Source organism: Stegastes partitus, unplaced genomic scaffold, assembly GCF_000690725.1.
Source record: "Stegastes partitus isolate 25-593 unplaced genomic scaffold, Stegastes_partitus-1.0.2 Scaffold235, whole genome shotgun sequence".
In the NCBI taxonomy this organism is placed as follows: Eukaryota; Metazoa; Chordata; class Actinopteri; family Pomacentridae; genus Stegastes; species Stegastes partitus.
In genome coordinates this window covers 414152-430144 of record NW_007577966.1, presented here as the reverse complement: position 1 = coordinate 430144, position 15993 = coordinate 414152, and the positions used below count along the sequence as shown (strand labels likewise).

Sequence of the window (15993 nt, the reverse complement as noted above, 5' to 3'; positions counted from 1 at the left end):
TGGGTTTCTTCTGATGCATGACAATGTTAGGCATCATGTGGCTGAAGTGTGTCAGCAGTTCCTGCTTGATGAAGGCATTGATGCTATGGCCTGCCCGTTCCCCAGACCTGAATCCAACTGAGCACATCTGGGACATTGTATCTCGTTGCACCACAGACTGTCCAGGAGTTGACTGATGCTTTAATCCAGGTGTGGGAGGAGATCCCTCAGGAGAACATTCTGCCTCATCAGGAGCATGCCCGGGCATTTTAGGGAGGTCATACAGGCATGTGGAGGCCACACACACTACTGAGCCTCACTATGACTTGTTTGGAGGAATTTCCACTGAAGCTGGATCAGCCGGTAATGTGATTGTCCACTTTTATTTTGAGTATGATTCCAAATCTAGACCTCCATGGGATAATAATTTTGATTTACATTGATCATTTTTATGTTATTTTGTTCTCAACACATTCCACTATGTAATGAATAAAGATTTTCAACTGGAATATTTAATTCATTAAGATCTAGGATGTGTTATTTTAGTGTTCGCTTTAATTTTTTTGAGCAGTGTATAAGTATGTGAAATAAAAGCAACTGTGAATGTAAATGTAAAAGTGAGTGTGGCCTTTTTCAACAATGGAATGTTTGTGGTGAAATATAAATGCTAGCAATCAACTCAGAATCATGAAAAAACCCTAATTTGACCCCTCATAATTTACTTAAGGCCCGACTTTTTAAAAAAAATGATTTTTCATCAATCATTTATTGGTACTCCAACTTGAGCAGGTTTTTTTCAGGGTTTCCCACTAGAGTTGAACTTCAACATTTTAAGACATGTTATTACACACCTTTACAAACATATTGGTGAAGAAATTGTTTGGTAATGATTTAGTTGGCAGATTTTGATATTTTTCAATTACAATTTTGTCAGGGTCCCCTCCCCAGTCCCTGCATCTGCCCCACCTGACCTCTCTGCTTCTCCCTCTCTCTTTCTCTCTTTCTCCCCCCTCTGCTCTCACTCACTCTCCTGTGCCGCTCCCTGCAGCGGCTGATACTAATTATTTTCTTAATCAGCAGTAACTCTGGTCATCTGCGGTGCAACACTCTAGCCACTTCCTCTCGAGCCATAAAAGCCAATTCCACACTCCACTCCCTGCCAGATCGTGGCATCAGCTTCAGCTACTCCAGTAGTTGCGTGATCAGGCCTCAGCACATTACTGATCTCTTGTTTTAACCTGCAATCCTCCTGTTCCTGCAGTCCTACTTGCCGCACTGCCCTGGTGTGGCTTCGGTCCTGCAATCCCTTGCCCCGATTCGGTTTCGGTCCTGCTATCCCTTACCCCAGTTCTGCTTCAGTCCTGCTGTTCCTTACCCCAGTTCTGCTTCGGTCCTGTTATTCTTAGCTCCGGTTCTGCTCCGTCCTGCTATCCCGTGGCCAGGGTTTGCTTTGGTCCTGCTGTCCGTTGGCCCAGTTCTGCTTTGGTCCTGTTATTCCCTGCATTGGCTCGGCTTCAGTCCTGCCCGCTGTGGTTCTGCCTCCTGCCCAGCCTCGGATTTCCTAAACCCCCGACTTAAAGGGCATTGGCTCCCCCCTGGTCCACACTCCAGACCGCCTCTGCTGCTCTGCACCACTCACCCTCTCCATCTGTGTGCGCCCCTTGTTCCTGAGCCTGTTTGTGGTCTTCATGGACAGGTTCTCAAGGCGTAGCCAGGGTGAGGAGGGTGTCTTTTGGTTCGGGACCTCAGGATTGCGTCTCTGCTTTTTGAGGACGACATGGTACTGATGGCTTCATCAGACTGTGACCTTCAACACGCACTGGAGCGGTTTGCAGCCAAGTGTGAAGTGGCAGGGATGCAGATCAGTACCTCCAAGTCCAAGGCCATGGTCCTCTGCCGGAAACTGGTGGATTGCCTCCTTCGGGTGGGGGGGAGTTGCTTCCCCAAGCAAGAGAGTTTAAGTATCTCAGGATCTTGTTCACAAGTGATGGGAAAATGGAGCACAAGGTGGACAGGCAACTCGGTGCGGCTTCAGCAATAATGCAGGCACTGTACGAGACCGTTGTGGTGAAGAGAGGGTTGAGCCGCAAGACGAAGATCTTGATTTACCAGTCCATCTACATCCCAACCCTCACCTATGGTCACGAGCTTTGGGTCATGACTGAAAGAACAACAGGGTGGCTGGGCTCAGCCTTAGAGGTATGGTGAGGAGCTCGGACATCCGGAGGGAGCTTGGCGTAGAGCCACTGCTCCTTCGCGTCAAAAGGAGCCAGTTGAGGTGGTTTGGACATCTGATTTGGATTCCTCTGGAGGTTTTCTGAACACATCCACCTGGGAGGAGACCCGGGGGCAGACCCAGAACCCGCTGGAGGAATTGTATCTCTCGGCTGGCCTGGGAATGCCTCGGGATCCCCCAGGATGAGCTGGAAAGCGTCGCTGGGGGAGGGAAGTCTGAAATGACCTGCTCCACCTGCTGCCTCCACAACCCTACCCCGGATAAGTGGAAGAAAATAGATGGATGGATGGATGGATGGATGGATGGACGGACGGATGGATGGATGGATGGATGGACGGATGGATGGATGGATGGATGGATGGATGGATGGATGGATGGATTGGATTTAAATATGGGCTTTGACAAAACCATTCTTTATCTCTTCATTTTTCACTTTGAGCAATACCTTGTTGGTAATTTTAACGTTATCAATGAGTACTGTTTCAAAGACAATCAAGTGGTTCCTTGTTCAAATGATAAAATTTATAACTTCAATGGGATGTACTTGTTTTTTCACAACAGTAGAAATGTCATCTTCATCATTGTTCTGTTTGTATTGTTTGTCTGTTCTTCTTCTGCTATCCTCCTATCCCGAGGCAGATGGCCCTGAGCTTGGTTCTGTCTGAGGGTTAAAGTTTTTTATTTTTTTGGTTCCTTCCCACTATCACTGACTGCTTGCTCATAGGGAATCCAAAGGCAGCTTTGGATTGTTGGTTTTTCTGTTCTCTGTTTAAAATTCGTAAGGTCTTCATCTTACTATGTGAAGTGCTATGAAATGACAAATGCTGTGAACTGAAGCTATGTAAATAAAACTGAATTGAATCTTGTCACATGGATAAAATAAGTGTAATTATAGTGAGTCCAAAAAGTATATTAATATTTGTATTTATTTCTTTCATTTTATAATAACTTTAAAAAAATCAAATTATGAAAATCCCATTCTAACCACAGTTCTCACACTATTGACTATTGAAAGTTTTGATTGATGTGATTTTCTATGTTTGGTTGTGTCCGAGCTGATCAAGTGTCTTCCACAACTTATGTTGTATTTCTGCTTAAAGGTATTCCATGGCAGAGACTGGGCATCCTGTGGCGAAGTTGTATCCACTGGAGGGAAATGTTCCCTTGGATTCTACCCTCTCTGGTCAGTCCCTGTTTGACAGCTCCGAGAGCTCTAAACAGGCAATAAGCACCTCTACACTGGCAGGTTACAAGTGCCAAGAGGAGGCTAAAAGTCAGATCTGTAAAGGACATTCTTCTACTCTTCCAACTGAAGAAACTTACAGCAGCAGGCTGAGGGTCAGCACACAGCCTGCTGAACTGCAGCAAAGCGCATCTGAACACTGCGCGCTCCCCAGGGCTTCAAGCCACCCACCTACTCTAGCTGAGACACACACACCCTCACACCACCACAGGGCAGTTGTGAATGAAAACAAAGACAACCCTGAGTCTGCCAGGACATTGCAGAGTACAGGGTCAACATCTCTGCCTGTTCACAGGAGTCACTCCGACACTTTACGTCAGGTTAAACAGGGAGTGCCTCCCCAGGCTCCAGACAGTGAGACTTATGGACTTAGTTGTCATGGAGGAGATAAAAACATGCAAGAGGCTGAGACTAACTCCGAGCTAGCCCATAAGCAGCCCATACATTTGCAGCAGTGCAATGTTGACACTACTATTTACAGAGGAGCCAACAATGGAGAATCTGGTGTACAGCAGCCTCAAGGTATGTGTATTTGTTTCCCATCTTCAGATGCAGCAGTCAGAGTACAGCGTGCTGAAGAAGAAGGCCATCTCCCCACTAAATGTGACAAAACACTCTGTTATGACTCTTATGTCCACCATGCCAATTTTGAAGACACATTTGCTGCTTACTGCCATCCCCAGCCCATTCCTGCCCCTTCCCGGCTGTTGCCACGCCTGGCAGGCATAGAGCCAAGCTGCAATATTCGGTGTGCTGTGGCACCTCCTCCTGCAGCCAACCACCTTACCCTGCCGCGTCTCATCTCCTCCGTCAGTGAGACAGGCCTAGATGCCAAACATCTAATGCGATGCTGCAACCTCAGCTGCTCTTGGATCAGTTCACTGCCTCCTGGTACTTGCCCACAATCTCAAAAGCACCTCAGCAGAGAGGAGTGCTGCAGTAGTTCAGTTGGTAAAGTCAGATCCATAGTCCGTGACATGGGGACTATGACAGCCCATAAAGTTCTAAGGGATGTTGGGGTGCAGACAAGTCAGACCATCAGTTCTCATGTGTTCCCCCAGGTCTGTCTGGCGGACAAGTGCAGAAATGAGCCCTCCTGTATCCTAACTCCAAACAGTGACAGTGATGGAAGCAAGAAACCGGGTGGTGCTCCCAAATCTCCAGTGAAGGAGGTGAAGTGGGATGCAGAAGGGATGACATGGGAAGTGTATGGGGCTTCTGTGGACCCTGAGGAGTTAGGCATAGCCATCCAGAGACACCTGGAGCTGCAGATCAAGGAAACAGCAAGCCATGCAGCCAAGTTGTCACGCCAAAACACCAGCACCTCCCAGCAGGGCAAAAATACCAGCTGTCAGAGAAAGAGGAGCAGGATGATGAGCTCCATCCGAACCCCGGTCTGTTGCAGTCGGAGCACTGCAGCTGTTGACTGACTCACCAGCTGACAGATGGAGTGAACTTGAACACTGAACTGACCTGAACTTCAGCCTCAAATGTCATCCACCTGAGCAGAAGCTTTATGGAAGATAGAATAATCTGCATATTTACGAGACGAGCTTGTATACCAGTATTTCAATATTTCAGTGACTGAAACTGTGATTCCTGTAGCTGTGCACTGCCAGTTTTTCAGAGGGCCCTTTCGCATATAGGTATTTTAATAGGAATCTATGTACAGGACATAAACTCAATAAAACAACATTTGCATAGTATTAAGCAATCTGATGCAACAACATTGCAAGAAATACTACTCTTACTACCAATAAGATACGATAAGCCTTTATTAATCCCACAGTGGGGAAATTTGCAATTATTAATACTAATAATACTAGTCTGAAAAGCTTGCAATGAATGTGGGTTGGGGAGTCGAATGTAATCCTCAGCTGAGCCCTAACCAAATGTTAACCTAATGCTAATCACCTCAGACCACCCCTTTACTGCATCCCTGCTTCTGCTCCCCACCCCCTGGAAGTAGTGTTCCTCCCTCTGGCTCACTGGGTTCTGTATGGCGTTTGGATTCTTGACTGACACCAGTGGACACCTTTCAAGGGAGCTATTGAGAATTTTTTTTTTTTTTTACCTAATACTGATTTTAGTCTACAGCCTAAAGAACAAATTACCCCCTCTCCTACACAGTCACAACAAAAACTGAATGTTAAAAGTGAACACATGCAATGTAAAAGGAAGTAAATGCCATAGTAGAACTGTAGGAAGAGTAAAAGTAATAGGCAAATCAACTAAACATTATGTCCTGTTTCAATGGAGATAGAGAGAATGTGTCCTTTGAAGGGGAATTTCATACTGTGTGGCATCCAAAATAAGTGAATGCCATACATACTGTGTGTTTTCAGGCTATGAAAACAAGATGGCTGTCTTTTTTGAACGAGCGATGGACAAATTTTGATACTTCAAGTGACTGACCTGTGTAGCCTACCTGTGTCCATGGATTAGTCGACTTTCCATTAAAACGCTATGTGACTCCCTGCATGTATTCTCTTCTTGGCTATTTGTACGACTAACACTACTCTCATTATAACATTTAAAACAATTTCAAGACAACTAATTTTGTATTCAAACAAATGTACGGCTGCAAGTTGTTCCCAGACAGAGCACAATAGATTACCTGTAGAAAAAGGATGACACTTAGCTCCTCAAAAATTCTGGAAAAGACTGCAGTCTAATTATATTTCTTTGAAAATGAAAAGAAGTATAATGAGTCTGTAATAATTTAATTTCATAGATCAAGTTAGTTCACAGCAAATGGTCCAACATAGGTTAATACATTATATAGAAACCACAGAAGTACAATTTTTCGCCAGAGGGGTTGAGGAGCAGACCCAATGTCAAACACTCCCCTACCCATCACGTCTATGAAGGACAGCATTTTTAAAAATTTATTATTTTAACTTTATCTTGTTCGATTCAGCTCAGTAGTGACATTTGTCAAAACTGCATAATATTCATCTGTAGGAGATGATTGACAACATCAAAAGATAAAAGGAGCAAGACAAGCTATTTCAAACAAATAAACATCTAATTTGCTATTAGCTTTAAAGCAAAGGTCAAGACCTGTCAAAAGGTTTCTCATAGCTTCAGTTTAGTGGAAGATAAATTGCTGTGCTTGTGAAATATTGCATCGTACAATATTACATACATATGCTTTGATCATTTAGATCCCTACTGAAATAATCCTTCTTAGCACCTCAGAAATTGCATTAAGGTTGAGTTAACCACAACAGGTAGTACTTGTAAACACATAGAAGCCTTTTGTAGATCAATACACTGTGAACTCAACTTTTAAATGTTTCAGTGGTTATTATTTCACGATGCTAATGGTGCATGTGTATTTTGATGTAGATGTTTGCATTCATTTGTTCCCCAGTTTGTGTAATGTAGCTTAACAACTACGGGGAACAATTTTATGACTTTTTTTGCTATGAATATCCATAGTACCCAGATGATGATTTCTCAACAATTCCACCAAAATGCAAAACTAGTCAGCGTTGCTAATTTTTTGTATGTATCTGTGGAACATTCATGCACTTGTACTTTTCATGCTTAGATTAGGCAAAGTGATATGGTGTCTTCTCTTGGAACAACAGGCCTACTCCACAACCTCCATACAGGTTTGTAGAACAGTAGTTTACCAGTTTTTATATAAAAGGCTGGAAAGTAGTTTGCTGTTGCCGGTTGACTGTCTGTCCCATGAGGTAATTATTTTGTTGTCATTTTCTGTCCTCTTTGTAATCAGAGATCAAGAGTGCCAGGCCACGGGGTCATGAACTACTGAGGAACTTGGGCAGGCTTGGCTCCCTCTTCTAAGACATGAGTGCCCCTAAAACCATGATTTGTGATTTTTTTTGAGAGGTCTCTATACAATATTGAAAACGAAACACTTCTTACAGCTGATTTAAATCTGAAACTCTGAAGATAACCTGCTCCGGGTGGTTTGCTCCACATCATGAGTTACGATGGTAATCTAACAGGTTAAAAGACAGCCTCCTTCAGGACACTGAAAACTCTGACTTTAAGCTCAACATACATCGGTACACTACCAGTCTTACTTTGCAGTACAGTCCTCAGCAGAGGCCATGTCCTGTGTGTACACTGTCAGACAGATGTACTTAATCATAAAGTTGCCACAATCAATACAACACAGGGCAGCAAGATCAGGGGACTTGTGTGTGTGTGTGTGTGTGTGTGTGTGTGTGTGTGTGTGTGTGTGTGTTTGTTACAATAATGGTTTTATGCAATATGGGAGGAGCTTCGTCAGGGCAAACAGTATTTTAATGATGACTGTATTTCCATAGGGGCTGCACAGTGGCTCAGTGGTTAACACCATCAACTCACAGCTACAAGTTCCCTGGTTCGCATCCCGGTTCGGACACCTGGGATTTTTCTGTGTGGAGTCTCCATGTTCTCCCTGTGCAGCCTGGGTTCTCTCTGGGTTCTCCAGCTTCCTCCCACAGTCCAGAAACATGTTAGGGTTAACTGGTGATTCTAAATTGTCCGTAAGTGTGAATGTGAGTGTGCTTGTCTGTCTGTCTGTATGTGTAGCCCTGTGATAGTCTGGTTATGTCAAGAACTCACACTCAGAACTAGTGGACACAAATGCTTGACACAGACGGCAAGCAGGTTTATTACCAGGCAGGGTTTGGTACACAGGAGATCAGTCAGACAGGCAGAGGTATCCAAAAACGAGAGGCGAAAGGCAAGGTCAAAAACAGAAACAAGGTCGTACACAAACAGACTATGACTTGACTATGGCTATGAAGAAACGCTGGGACGACGACCGTGAAGTGCAACGAACTGACTAATGAGGGAAGATGGGAAACAGGTGAGGGAAAACCATCAGAGCGCGGGTGTGATGAGATGAGGGCAGGGCGTGCGGAAAGTGAATTTACGACAGACACAACAAGTTATTGATTTCAAAATAATACAGGAAGGACAAGACATAAAATGTGCAAACATAAAACAGAAAATTGACGGACATGACAGGTTACCAGTCCAGGTGAACCTGCCTTCACCCTGGGTTAGCTGGGATGGACTACAGCCCGCCGCGACCCTTGAGGATTAAGGTGTAAAGACAATGGATGTATGTATTTCCATAGAGTGACTTGTGACAGTATTGAATTTTTGAACTCACTGAGGCAGCCTGAGCTTTGTTTCAGAGAGATGACAGTGTTTGGCATTAGGAACCTATATATAGGTTCTAAGTCTGTTCAGATTAAAAAATATAAATGTATTGATCACATTTATGTGGAATTCAGCTCATCCAGGGATAACGGGGGGGGGCAATGGATATGTCAGCTAAACGTATTCTGAATTTGGAAGAGTCCATTGGACGTTTTGCTTGGTAAATCTAAAGTAAAGGGAATACAAAAAAAACACCATTAAAGAGTGGCAGCGAAGTTGGGTTACAGGAAACACAGGATAAAAGCTTTATGCAGCACAGTGAGAAGTAGGCATGATGAGAACAGTTACAAGCACTAGACAAAGGGGCATCTTGACAAGGTTGAGGGTAGGACATGCAAGACTTAATAAAACACACTGCATTTAGGAAATACATATTCCATGGGGCTATGTGAATTATGTCACATAGAGGAATCAGCGGAGTATATACTTTTTTTGTTTCATTAAGTATGTTTCAGCGCAAGAAATATTAAAGCAATAAAAAAAGCAATAAAAAAGTTGGAGAATATATTTGAGCTATTTTTATTCTGTTATCTGAAAGAAACTACACTGGTCAAAGAATACATTTGAAAAGACATATATGAAATAAAAAATGAGAGAAACAAAATGTTTAATTTAATTTGTCTAATCTAATTCAATTGCCCCTTCTCGATGGGGTCGATGGCTGCGGCCCTCTCTCCCATGCTCGGCGCGGCGGTGGTGCTCCTGGACGCTGACTGCCACCAAAAAAGAGGAAGTGCGAAGAAGTGTGGGTGGAGCCAAGCGGACTTCAAGTCAAGATGGCGGCTACCATGAATAACGTGGAAGAAATACGGACTCGAGTAATTCTGGGGGAGTTTGGTGTTAAGAATGTAAGTCTGTTGTTTAGCGATGGTTTTATGACATGTGTCGTGCGTGTGACCGGCTGAGGCGTACGCTCCCGACATGAACAGAGCTGAACAGAGCTGATGCTAACAGTGTTAGCCTAACAGTGATGAGAGCTATCAGCACAGTCACACTCCTGTAACCTCATACACTTAAAAAGTACTTCACCAGTGATACTCCGTCAATATGAAAGTATAAGCCATGCCATCTTCTTAGAAAAATACAGAAATACTTTAAGCTGTTAAAGTAACTGTCATGTTTTCTGACATGTGCATTAATACTGTGAACTGTGTTGGTTGTCTGTAGGTTCATACAACAGATTTTCCTGGAAACTACCCTGGCTGTGATGACACTTGGGACATGAAGAAATTTCAAAGGGTAAAATGTTGTCCCTTTTGCAAAGAATGTCGCATTTACCGGTAAACCAAGATATTTACCTTTGTTTCCTTAAACAGACTAATTCTAAGGACTGTAGAAAATGACCTAAAAAGGACTCAAAGGACTCCAGCTGCTGTTTTTCTGCTCTTATCTGTAAATATAGCAGCTCTCATAAACTGTACCTTGGAACACGCAGCTATGTTATATGGAGATTATTAGTCACTCCAAGTTCAAGCATATTCTTTGTCTTCACCAGAACAATGTTAAAGAAGAAATATTTGTTCTTCAGACATTTTTTTTATAGCAGTAAGGATCTATTTGTGAAAATTGGCTGAGCAAATTATTACAAGTATTTTATGCGTTTGGGTTGACCTGAGTGTCTGTATGCTTATGTATGCAAATGCTGTCAACAAGTCCCCAATTTGAGTCAAGGCCTGGCTGGACATTTACTGCAAGTCATTCCTACTTTCTTTCCCTACATTTCCTGTCTATCTCTACTGTGACTATCTAATAAAAGCTTGATTGTCAAAAAATAATCTTAAAATACAGTCTTTCATGCATTTAGAGAAAAATATGTGCACACTGTAGAGGAAACACTGACACAGCATTATGCTTAGTCAAAGCCCAATGTTTCTGCTCCTGCTTTCAACAAGGTGAGCAGAGGTTGTGCACATCATATCCACTTCAAACATTGTGTGCAAGCCTTTAGAGGAAGTCTGTAAGAAATACATGTAGTAAACATATCTATAAAAAGCTGTTGTACATGTCTTTAAGAAGGTAAGAATGATCAAAGTCAAACATTATTTTACTTTTTATGCCCAACGTCAAATATGGACTTTGTTACATTCAGTTTAGTTGAATCTAAGTTAATCCTATTGTGTTCTGAACCACTAAGTACCAAAGCAATCTGATCTGCGATTACTGTATGAATACATTGCAAGTAAATGCAGTTCTTCTGTTTGCAGAAATTCAGCATTGACATAGTGCATCTGGATGAGAGCAGTATGGAGTTTGATATGGTGGGCATTGATGCAGCCATTGCCAATGCCTTTAGAAGGATTTTACTAGCAGAGGTGAGATTCCCATTCAGTCATATTTATCATTCATGTTATCTTCATAACAAAGACATTTCTTTCATTTTATGCTAACATATTGTTAGAGCCCACTGGTGTGGAATTATTATTATTATTATTATTATTTTTTGTGCAGGTGCCTACCATGGCAGTCGAGAAGGTGTTTATCTATAACAACACATCCATCGTCCAGGATGAAGTCCTGGCCCACAGATTAGGCCTCATCCCCATCAAAGCTGACCCTCGACTGTTTGAGTACAGAAACGCTGGTAAAACAATACAGTAAAACACTAACTCACATGGCATTTCAGCACAGTTCCTATTTTACCCTGGTGTGTCACCACTTTGGCATATGAGAAAGTTTATTCAGTCATGATCCAGTTGTGCAGCTGTCTGAATCCCTTTTAATCCCTTGTGGAATCAGAATAGGTGTGATTGTCAACATCGGTAGATAACTAATGTTATAAAGGCCTAAATCAGAAAGTTTCTGTTTAAATTTGTAATTATCTTTATTGCCTGAGAGTGTATAAAAACATTTGTTATTATCAGCTTAATTAACATTAATGCCCTCAAGACCCAACCCTAAACTGGCCTTAACAGGAGAAGACCATAGGTCTGTTGTAAAACCCATCGTCCCATACACCGTACTATATCGTATGCCAGAAAATGATGTGACCCACAATCCTTTGCGCAAATGAAGCTATATGCTCATCTCATTTCACTAATTTTAGCCTTCTCAACTGCTTGGTCCTCAGTCCTCTGGCCTGTGACCCAGAAATCAATCTTGGTGCGTCATAACAAAGGAAGTCTCAATTTGTAAAATGCTATTTAAGAATCAAGAATCTAGGAAGCTTGCTGGAGGAGCTATGACCTGTGTCCTTGATGAAAGCGTTTCCACACGCGACATAAAAGCTGTATAGTACTATATAATGCGCAATGACGAATTTATACTTCACACTGCCTGTGTGTGGGAAATAAAAGTGAAAATCTATGACACCTGTAAATTCTTGTCGCATTCTGCCGTGTTGTGACTTGAAGTTAAATATACTGTGTATATTAGCCTTAACACAGTGGTCGGTTCTAATAATACACTGGACATGTGATGGAGCTGTGCTACATGTCATATTTGTTTGATGTCGCTTTAAAGTGGCAGCTTCGAAGCGAGGATGTCTTATTTAGTTAAAAACCTGTTGCCTGGACCCCTTTTTCTTTGCTCTCTTCTTCACATCTTCAGTCAAACCTCTGGTGGGAGGGACTAAGACGCGAGGATAAGAGTCAAGGAAACGAATGGAGGATGTGCAATTAGTGAAATGAGATAAGGACTATGTCACATATGTCACGGCATCTCGCTCATGTGCCAAGCTTCAGCTGCGAAGTGTGCACAGACAGGTGATTTCACTCTGCAGAATGTGATGAATACTGCATTCTGCATGCAGCAGTACATACTTTGAAAGTGCAGCTGTTGTATGTGCTTAAAGTAAAAATGACAGAATGGGATTTGGAACGCAGGGTTCGATTTAATATTCGAACAGTGAAATCATTTTTGCCAGCGGCTCCTTCCAGTAATTAAGCCATTGATCAAAATAGTGAGTTGATAAACTTAAAGTACTGTAGATTAGTATGTTATTCATAAATGTTTACGGGATCATTTGAGAGTAGTACTCAATCCTCACTCAGTGTTTTGTCAGTACAAACACTGGCTTGAAGAGAGCGTTTTAACCAGAGAAAGATATAATGTTTTTTGGCTTTTGATCAAGTTACTTGCAGATTTAAAGTTAATTTGCTTCAGCTAATATGATCTGCCACTAATGAGCTTAGAAAATCTGTGGTTGCCATATATGTGCTAGGTCCAGAACTGAACTATTGGAACCCCATCCTAGATATGCATGAGGAACTTCATTCATATTATATTTTTTGTTTCGTTTTTTTTAATAAATTACTCTATTGCATTTCTGTCCAAAAACATACATAAACACAAACAGTTCCTCAAACCCTACTATTTTCCAAACTGCCCACTTTGGTTTTTTCAGGTGAAGAATCTTCAGAGGAAGAAGGTTCAGAAATAGACACAATTCAACTGCAGCTGAAGATTAAATGCAGCAGGAACCCCAGAGCCAGCAAAGATGACTCTGACCCACGAGAGCTGTATCTGAACCACATGGGTAGGTTTGAGATGACACCAAATGCTGAATGCTAACAATACCAAATGCTGGTATTGTTTGCTGATACAGATGTGTGTGCTGTGACCAAAGTGTACAAACAAATAGGTGACTGTTGAAAACAACATCAGTTATGGAAAAGGGATTTTCCAAGGTGCTGATATCCTATTAAGAATAAATATTCCTGGGTGAATTTAAATACTAACGTGAATATTTTTCTCTCCACTGTCGCCTGCATTTTCAGTTTATTCGAGGGACATAAAGTGGGTCCCCATTGGTAACCAGGCAGATGTGTTTGGAGACTCCAGTATTGGGCCAGTGCACGATGACATCTTAATAGCTCAGCTGCGACCAGGACAGGAGCTGGACATTATCATGCACTGTGTCAAAGGAATTGGTAAGTGTCTGGAACAGGACTTCTTAGCTCAGTGCAGTCAATACAGACTTGTGAAAGACAATGGACATTGTTAGTTATATTATGATAACAGATGTGTATTTTATATAATGTCCATGTTTCCAAATCCAAAAGATGTCTTCAGCATGGAAGTTCATTCTTTAAAAATAATTTTGGTAAGTAACTTGTGGTCTAATATTTGGGTGAAACAATTTATACAGTGCTTTAGCATATATATATATATATATAAAAAAAAAGAAACTAAAAGTAAAATATTATTTATTTTCAAAAAATGTAACGTGTGCTGACCTACATATGCTGCACTGTGAACACAGAAGTCACAGGTTGTGGCTTAAGGAATGAAAACATGTGGTGAGTCAACACATTGTACAAGACAACCTCACAGTGTCTTCCAGCTATGACCCTGTTAACCCTGTTAGCTTGCTTCATCTGATAGACTGCAACTGGAGCACTGCTGAGGAGAATTCCACTCCATAACTGACAACGTGTCCCAGTTGCTCTGGGGTAAACACATGTACCGTTACATCCATAGTTGAAATATCGGTGGAACTCATCTAAATATGGAAATCCCACACTTTCATAGGTGTCATACCTCAACACAACCAACACACTACCTTTGATATTATCTGTCCAGATATCAGGTTTAATGCTCCATTTAATGCTGAAATAATGGTTTGTGTTCTGTGTTCAGGCAAAGACCATGCTAAATTCTCTCCAGTGGCCACAGCCAGTTACCGTCTCCTCCCAGAAATCACCCTCCTGGAGCCTGTAAAGGGAGAGAAGGCAGAACGCTTAAAACGCTGCTTTTCACGAGGTGTTATAGACCTGGAAGATGTTAATGGTAAGAATTATCCAACAGTCCTGGCTTGGTTCCAGGCAGCCACAGTTGCTCTTCATGCGATGGTGGCTTTTCACTTTTTTCACCTTTTCTGCACTTTGTTGGTTTTTGTTTGATTTTATTGATTCATTTCAGACATGTCAAAACCATTATAAGAAGCCCAGTGTACCGACACATACACAAAAGAAAAGAAAGAACAAAAAATCAGTAACACGAATACATACATACATACATACATAGATACATACATATACAGTCATGGACGAAAGTATTGGTACCCCTGGATTTTTTCCAGAAAATACACCATTTCTCCCAGAAATTGTTGCAATTACAAATGTTTTTGGTATACATGTGTTTATTTCCTGTACGTGCATTGGAAAAACACAAAAAAAGCAGAGGAAAAAATCCAAATGTACATCATTTTACACAAAACTCAAAAAATGGACCAGACAAAATTGTTGGCACCCATTTAAAACTGTGGGTAAATCATTTTATTTCAAGCATGTGATGCTTGTCTAAACTCATCTGTGGCAAGTAACAGGTGTGGCAATATAGAAATCACACCTGAAGCCAGTTAGAATGTATGAAAGTTGACTCAGCCTTTGTGTTTTGTGCCTGTGTGTGTCACACCAAGCATGGAGAAGAGAAAGAAGAGCTGAGAAGTGTCTGAGGAAGCAAAATTGTGGAAAAATATGAACCATCTTAAGGTTACGAGGCCATCTCCAGAGATCTTGAAGTCCCTTTGTCCACTGTGCATAAAATAATCAAGAAGTTTATAACCCATGGAACTGTGGCTAATCTACCTGGACGGGGATGGAAGAGAAAAATTGACGAAAGAATGCAACGCAGGATAGTTAGAATGGTGGATAAACATCCTCAGTCAACTTCCACACAAATTCAGGCTGTCCTGCATTCAGGGTGCAAAAGTCAGCTAGGACCATATGTCGTCATCTGAATGAGAAGAAGTGCTATGGCAGGAGACTGAGGAGAACCCCACTGCTGACAAAGAGACATAAAAAAAAACAGACGGGAGTTTTCAAAAATGTACCTTCGTAAGCCTAAATCCTTCTGGGAGAATGTTTTGTGGACGGTTGAGACTAAGGTAGAGCTTTTTGGAAAAGTATGTCAGTCTACTGTTTACAGAAAACAGAATGAGGCCTACAAAGAAAACAACACAGTACCCAGAGTCAAACATAGAGAACAAAGATGTTTTGGGGTTGTTTTGCTGCCTCTGGCACTGGGTGCCTTGACGGTGTGCAAGGAATCATGAAATCTGGAGACTATCAAAATATTTTGGGCTGCAATGTAGGACTGAGTGTCAGAAAGCTGGGTCTGCGTCAGAGGTCATGGTGTACCAGCAGGACAATGAACCGGAAGATACCTCAAATAGCACCAAGAAATGGTTGGAGACAAAACGTTGGAGAGTTTTCAAGTGGCCAGCAATGAGTCCGAATCTAAATCCCATTCAACACTATGGAGAGATCTTAAAACTGCTGTTGCAAGAAGGCACCCTTCAAATCTGAGAGACCTAGAGCAGTTTACAAAACAAGAGTGGTCCAGAATTCCAGTTGAGAGGTGTAAGAAGCTTGTTGATGGTTATAGGAAGAGATTGGTTTCAGTT

General features: G+C 41.9%; 2 protein-coding genes across 2 annotated transcripts in view; both read left to right on the top strand.

Annotated features, from left to right (window-relative positions):
* polr1c (RNA polymerase I and III subunit C) overlaps window positions 1-15993 on the top strand; it is a 26611-nt gene that overhangs the window by 4867 nt on the left and 5751 nt on the right. The window contains exons 2-8 of the mRNA XM_008281515.1: window positions 9420-9496; window positions 9816-9887; window positions 10853-10960; window positions 11097-11229; window positions 12991-13122; window positions 13364-13516; window positions 14226-14375. Coding sequence (XP_008279737.1) covers window positions 9425-9496; window positions 9816-9887; window positions 10853-10960; window positions 11097-11229; window positions 12991-13122; window positions 13364-13516; window positions 14226-14375 — 820 coding nt within the window. The 5' untranslated portion in view covers window positions 9420-9424. The remainder of the gene's footprint in view (window positions 1-9419; window positions 9497-9815; window positions 9888-10852; window positions 10961-11096; window positions 11230-12990; window positions 13123-13363; window positions 13517-14225; window positions 14376-15993) is intronic.
* si:dkey-191g9.7 (uncharacterized) lies at window positions 3323-5121 on the top strand. The gene has a single exon (XM_008281524.1). It carries the CDS (start codon window positions 3323-3325, stop codon window positions 4886-4888), a length of 1566 nt encoding a protein of 521 aa, XP_008279746.1. The 3' UTR covers window positions 4889-5121.